Source organism: Macaca thibetana, chromosome 15, assembly GCF_024542745.1.
Source record: "Macaca thibetana thibetana isolate TM-01 chromosome 15, ASM2454274v1, whole genome shotgun sequence".
NCBI lineage: Eukaryota > Metazoa > Chordata > Mammalia > Primates > Cercopithecidae > Macaca > Macaca thibetana.
The window spans coordinates 39940300-39947415 of NC_065592.1; the positions used below are offsets into that span (position 1 = coordinate 39940300).

Sequence of the window (7116 nt, forward strand, 5' to 3'; positions counted from 1 at the left end):
ATATATATTTTAGAATGCCTAAATTAAAATACTGATAATACAAGGTGTTCATGAGGATATGGAACAACTAGAAGTTTCATACATTGCTGGTGGATTACAACATGATACAGCCACTCTAGAAAACCGTTTACAGTTTCTTTAAAAGTTAGATATATACCTACCATATAACCTGGTATTTGTTCTAGACAAAGTTCACAAACACTTGTGCACAAATGTTTGTAGCAGTATTGTGCATAATCACCAAAATCTGGAAAGAACTTGAATGTCCTTGAATAGAAGAATGGATAAACTAATTGTATATCTACTCAATGGGACATACTATTCCGCAGTGGATACAGGAACATATCTTTTTATATATACAAAAATGGATGAATGAATCTCAAATACAATATGCTAAGTGAAAAAAAAGCCATTCTTATAATTACATGTTGTATGATTTTGTACAAATGACAATCATAGAAGGTCAACAGTTGCCAGGGGTTGTGGGAAAGGGGAGAGTCTGACTTAAAAAGGGTGTTGGAATTGTTCTGTACCTGGTTTGTGGAGCGGGTAGCAAAATGCTATGCACATGTTAAAACTCAAAAGTTAAGCCTAAAAAAGTGAATTCTGCTGTATCTAAATTTTAAGAAATAATAAAAATACATATTACCTTGTATTCATTTGTTAAAGTTTGTTCATACACTTAACATTTGTGCATTTCACTATGTCAAAATTTTGTCTCACCTAAAGAATTGTAAATAAACAAAAAAGTAACTGGAGGATGGGAAACACTTAGGTGTTCTAATTAAAACAATTTTGCCCTAAAGCATGATGTATATAATTTTATTTATTATGGCAAGGGCCCATTTATTTTCCTTTTTAGGAGATTAGCATGTTGTCTGTTTTCTTGACAATTTATTGTTGATTCACTGAATGTTACTTCTTAATAATGATGGATAGTTTCTGGCCACAAGCTAGATAGCTCTTTTATAATCTGTTTTTCTACTGCATCAATTCAGATTCATCCTCTCTCTCGTCTTTTCGTTTTGCACACAATTTTTTCTTTCATCTGTTGACAAGGGAAAAAAATCAACTTGGAAAAATGTGTTTTGAGTGTTTTCAATGAATTTGTCACATTTAAGATTTAATCATAAATTATTTCTTGACTAGCAGAAGCAGTTCACACTGTATTAGTTTTGATAATCTTTGGACCTCATAAAACAAACTAGCAGAGGCTTTATCTTAACATTATAGACCATTTGCAATGCTATGGATTGAATGGATATATTTTAGCACTTGCTGTGGGTGACAGTAGATGATGTCAGATTAAATTTAAATTGATCTCCTCTCAATGTTTATCTCTGGTACATGTGCAATTACTTCAGCACCAGAGAACCTTTCAGAGGCATTCTGTCAATATAGCTACCTGACAGTCATTTGTATTTGTAAACTGTGCATTTGGCACCTGCTGGTCTCTGTTGCATTGGAGCTAGTGGGGAGCCAAAATGGGTATACAATGAAGTTATTGGTTGGTACAGCTCAGTGGGAGTTATTGAAGGGAAGAAACAGCACTTCCAGGACCTCAGGAGAGGATAAAAAGAAAAAGAAACTGGTAATATTAACTACAAGCCAGCTATTGTTTGCTACCAAAAAAATAATGATTTTAAAAGTCAATCAGTTCTACCCAAGGAATTAAAGTGTATGTGGACCTGCATTTTAATTCTTGTAACAGAATGAAAAAGTGTTTCTATTTAAAATATATAATTAATTTTTTAAAGCACCAAGATCTCAGTTAGAAGGCAGACAATTCATATGAGCAGAAATGTAAATTCAGAGAAGCAATGAAAAAATGCTTAATTTGTGAAGAAATGTAAATTAAAATGCAGGTATCTTTTACTTATCAAATTAGCAAAACCAATTTTAATTTTAAAAAGACAGACATGCTGGCAACACTTTAAAGAACAAACAGTAAAAACCAACTGATGTTTTATAGGTATAATTTGCTCACACTTGGTCAAAAGCTCTTATTTGTTAACCCAGTAATCCTACTTTATTGTATATAACTCAAGGAAATATTACAAAGAAGAAAGCTTGATATATAAATTTGCTTAGCTCAATATGGTGTTATCTGCTACAGTGCATTGTTTCTGTGCTGCAGATTTGCTCATACATGATTGGTAATTAAGAGAATAATGTCCATAGAAAATGAAGTTGTGTCGGTTCATATATCATTATTCTCAGAATGTCCTGAAGCCATCAGAATAAGATTTTTCTTTTTCTTTTTTTTTGGGGGGGGCGGACAGAGTCTCGTTCTGTCACCCAGGCTGGAGTGCAGTGGCCCGATCTTGGCTCACTGCAAGCTCCACCTGCCGGGTTCCCACCATTCTTCTGCCTCAGCCTCCCGAGTAGCTGGGACTACAGGCGCCCGCCACCACACCAGGCTAATTTTTTTGTATTTTTAGTAGAGACGGGGTTTCACTGTGTTAGCCAGGATGGTCTCGATCTCCTGACCTCGTGATCCGCCCGCCTTGGCCTCCCAAAGTGCTGGGATTACAGGCGTGAGCCAGAGAATAAGCTTTTTCATAAAGAGAATGCCATAGGGGTATATGAAGACCTCCAAAACAAAACAGCTGAAAATCCTGAGGAAGTGCCTTTCTTAGTGTAAATAAAAGCTAGTTTAATGATCTTGAGAAGTGCTTTGCTTTTCATAATGTTAAGTTATCCAATAAAGTTGCATGTATGGTTTAAAGAAGTTATGAAGACATTTCCCCCTATGTTTAGGGAAAAAAAAACCATGAAAATACTATGCCCTGGTTCAGGTTAATTTGATGAAATTGGTTTTTACTGTCTAGTGAATACCCTCAAGGACCTGGACCTCAAAAGTGGGCTCACAACCTTTATGTTAAGGCTGCAGAGGATCACCTGGTTGACACTAGTTTTAAATGGTGGTGGACATTGGATGGTGCTAATATTTTTATTACAGCTTGATAATAGTGCTTTGGTTACAAAGCTGTATAGTTTTAAGTGGTTAGCCCCTCTTTTTCCTTTGAGCCCTGTTATTTTTAGTGTGATGTTGCAGAACAAAGGTTTTTTTAGTTACATATATGTAATTTAGGAAAATATATAAAGTGCCCATTAATTTAAAATGGTTAAGAATTTGCGGTACAGCGTCTTGGTAGATTATAATGTGCCTTAATGATAAGCATGGAAAATTTTCTATGAAACAAGTACAGGAATTAGAATACAAAACTGAGTATCTGGATACTATGCTTACAATTGTGTAAAAATGTTTGACACATACCTGGCCTGCAATAGTTGTGGTAGGAGGGTGGGATTGTAGGTTAGCAAAATTTTTTTAATACTGTGAAGTTGGTAAAATAGAGGTAAGTCCATTTTAACAGTTTAAATTTTATTTGACTATGGTTTTAGAATTCCTGGAAAACTCAAGCAATTTGTATTTGACTTACATTCTGGAAAACTGCACAGAGAATTCCATCATGGACCTGACCCAACCGATATAGCCCCAGGAGAGGTAGGACTCCTGTTTATTTTTCAATGGGAACTCTTTTTTTTTGTTTTTCAGTTAGCCTCAAAGAGAGTCTGAAGTTCTTGCATCGGCTTGAGCTTCAGCTTCTGAATATTTGTGTAGAGAAATTCTGAGTAGAAATTATCCTTTTAAATTAATTTTTAGTTTTAGGTCTTCAGAAAAGTTGAAAGGATATTATAACGTAGTTTCTTGATTGTATAAAAGTGTTCTGAATGTGACCTCTGTGGAATATGGCTATAACAGATTTAAATACAGTTGGCTTCAAATGGAAATAGGAAATAGGAATCTAAAACAGATAAATCAGTGAAGAAATCAGTGGATTCCAATAATTCCAAGCCTTCCTCTGTGGCTGGAAGATTGACCACACTATAAAGAAAGTAATGATTGGTTATTCTGCTAAATCATTCTAAGAGCCTTCACAAATACACTATTCATAATGCTCAAAACTTTACAGTTTAATGCAGCTTTCCCATTTGTGATTTAGAATACTTGACAACTGTTTTATCAAAATTTTATGTTCTCTTATTTTTTTTTCTACCTGAGAATTTTACTGTTTCCACCTTGTAACTTCTGTTACAAGTAATTTCTATGTTCCTATTGTACTAAACAGCCCTAAATTTGCATTTTGATAGATAATGATTTCTATCATGCCTAGTACCATGATACCGAGAGGGAAGATGATATGTACCAAAATCCTCTATTTCATATGCTCAGAACTTAAATCCATTATTTTGCCTATAAAACCTCTATTTATAAAAGGAAAATAAAAACTGAGTTTTTCTTTATTTAAGAGTCAGATTAGGTTCAGAGGCAAGAGTTCCCTATAGGAATCCAAAAACATGCTTTTTCCTTTAAAAATGAGGTCAGATTTTTGATAATTAAGCAACTATAGGAGGCAAACTTGTCGGCTATAACTCAAAGGTGATTATTTTCCTCAGAAAAGAAGGCCTGCATAGTATTTTATCAGATTAGGAAAAGATGTCATTTACCATTATTGTATTATCCTGACTTGTTTCAATTTCCTCATTAGACAGTGAACTTATATTTGTTCATCTTTGTGTACTAACAGAGGGCACCAAATAAATGTTTGTTTTATAGTAATATAATTTCAGCTTAATCCGAACATATATCTCACTGAAACAATTTAAAATGTATTGGGAAAGAGGCACATGATAAAGTCAAATGATAAGTTTATAGACACATTGCTTCCTGTTAGAGTCAATGTGCCATTACATATAGTATGTAATATATGCACTGTGTGCCTATGTCAACTACAGGGGATATTAAAATGAGAACAATCAGGCCTGCTCTTGAGCTCACAATTTGGAAATAGAGGATGGACTGCACTGTCTTTTCTTTAAAATTCTTGGAAGTAGCTCTTGTTTCACTGTGTATTTTGTCTACTCTTGGTACACAAGTAAACTACGGAAATTAATTTCTTTCAGTATTGAAATGTTTGCTTTCCTCTTTATTTCAACTAAGTTGTAATAATTTCTGGTATCCTGGTAATTGATAACTAAGATAATATCTACATAGTGGATGCTGTTAATTCTCTTAGCGGTCATGACAAAGGAAGGGTTTGAGCCAACCTAGGGTTGCGTTGCCTCTGTAGACTAGTCTAGGAAAGCACCCAGGTGTCAGGTATTTTGGTCCCTTCCACCACACCTCAGCAAATGTAAAACAAGCCCACAGTTAATGGCCCTGTGGCAACCTTGCCCTGGAGAATCTGAGTAAGAGCATTTGAAATGAGGAAAGCAAGATTTCACATTTAAATCTCTTGCTTTGGCACACAGTTGCTTTTATTGATTAATAAGCAAATAATTATAGGGGAACTACCATTCATCAAATACTCTTATTAAAATATTATGGCACTATAAACTATATTGGTATAAAAATGTTTTATTCTTTCTTTTGTAGCAAGCCCAAGATGTAGCAAGCAGTCCACCTGAGAGCTCCTTCCAGAAACTAGCACCCAGTGAATATAGGTATACTCTATTGAGGGATCGAGATGAGCTTTAAAAACTTGAAAAACAGTTTGTAAGCCTTTCAACAGCAGCATCAACCTACGTGGTGGAAATAGTAAACCTATATTTTCATAATTCTATGTGTATTTTTATTTTGAATAAACTGAAAGAAGTTTTGGGTTTTTAATTTTTTTCTCCCCGACTCAAAATGCATTGTCATTTAATATAGCCTCAAAAAAAAAAAAAAAAAAAAAAACCTGCTAGGATTTAAAAATAAAAATCAGAGGCCTATCTCCACTTTAAATCTGTCATGTAAAGAAAGGTGACATTGCCAGAAACTTACCATTAACTTGCACTACTACGGTAGGGAGGACTTAGGGATGTTTCCTGTGTCGTATGTGCTTTTCTTTCTTTCATATGATCAATTCTGTTGGTATTTTCAGTATCTCATTTCTCAAAGCTAAAGAGATATACATTCTGGATACTTGGGAGGGGAATAAATTAAAATTTTCACACTGTGTACTGTGTTTTACTGATTGGTTGGATATTGCTTATGAAAATTCCATAGTGGTATTTTTTGGGATTCTTAATGTGTAACTTAAACATACTTTGAAGCGGAGGAGAGTCATAAGACAGAACATTTGGCAGGAATTGTCCTTATGAACCAAGAAAAAGCAAATGAAAAGTATTATTAAGCTTCTGTGTTTGTCTAAAAATGTGGCATATGGATGGCATTTAAAACTTTGAATGAATTATACCTAAATCTGGGAAAGGGAAGTGAAGTGGAACAGGTTACTAGTCAGAACTAGATGAGTTTTAACGCTACTCCTATTATGAGACTTCAATTTCCAAAGAGAAGAACCAGCAGAGAAATTGTATTTCGGTAATTTTAACCTCCTTCTGTCTTGTAGAGTCTTGTTATAGTTGTGTAAATTAAAAACACAGAATAAGGAACATATTTAACTTTTCTTTCCTTTGTAAAATGGTTAGAGGACCTTACCCCCTCTAGATTCCCTGATTTCCCAGGCCTGCAGCATACAGTAAGATGGGTCCCTGTGCCAGGCCTCAATACTGCCAGGGAATAAAACCAGAGGGAGAGGACCCTCAGTGTCATATCAGGAAGCCCAATGCCAGAGGACAGACAGGCTCAAAATTGGCTTTTCCTCTGGGCCCGGGTTGGTGCTATAGGCCAAGGGTCATTTTATACTTGGGTATAAATCAATCCCAGTTTGGGAAAAGATTATTTTTAAGCTTAAAGGCTGACATGTGCCATTATATGTAGTATGTAATATATGTAACATCTTCCAATTGTTTTAAAATAAAATATTTATAATGGATATTTAATGATTATTTTTAAAAACCAGCTTATAATTCCTAGTGATGCATGATTTATCCATAGTTTTATTGAAAATAATAAATGTTAATAAGGTGATAAGGGGTATATTTTAGTGTATTGTACCAGATTGTGAATAAGAAAGTAGGATGGACCTTTCTAGAGGTTGGGCCTTAGTTCTGTTATCCTCATTGCTTTTAGCCAGTAAGTTGAATCAAGTTAGAGTTATGGTCTTCAGGTTAGATGATGGACCAGATCTGTGAAGGTCAGCATGGAAATTCACAAACATTCAA

The 7116-nt window shown here is 34.6% G+C and overlaps 1 protein-coding gene across 2 annotated transcripts in view; it reads left to right on the forward strand.

Moving 5' to 3' along the window:
* ERP44 (endoplasmic reticulum protein 44) overlaps window positions 1–5677 on the forward strand; it is a 115551-nt gene extending 109874 nt beyond the window's left edge. For both annotated transcript variants that reach the window (XM_050761505.1, XM_050761506.1), the window contains 2 exons: window positions 3409–3511; window positions 5444–5677. In XM_050761505.1, the coding sequence (XP_050617462.1) occupies window positions 3409–3511; window positions 5444–5545 (205 nt within the window). In that variant the 3' untranslated portion in view covers window positions 5546–5677. The remainder of the gene's footprint in view (window positions 1–3408; window positions 3512–5443) is intronic.
* Window positions 5678–7116: the final 1439 nt, after the last annotated feature.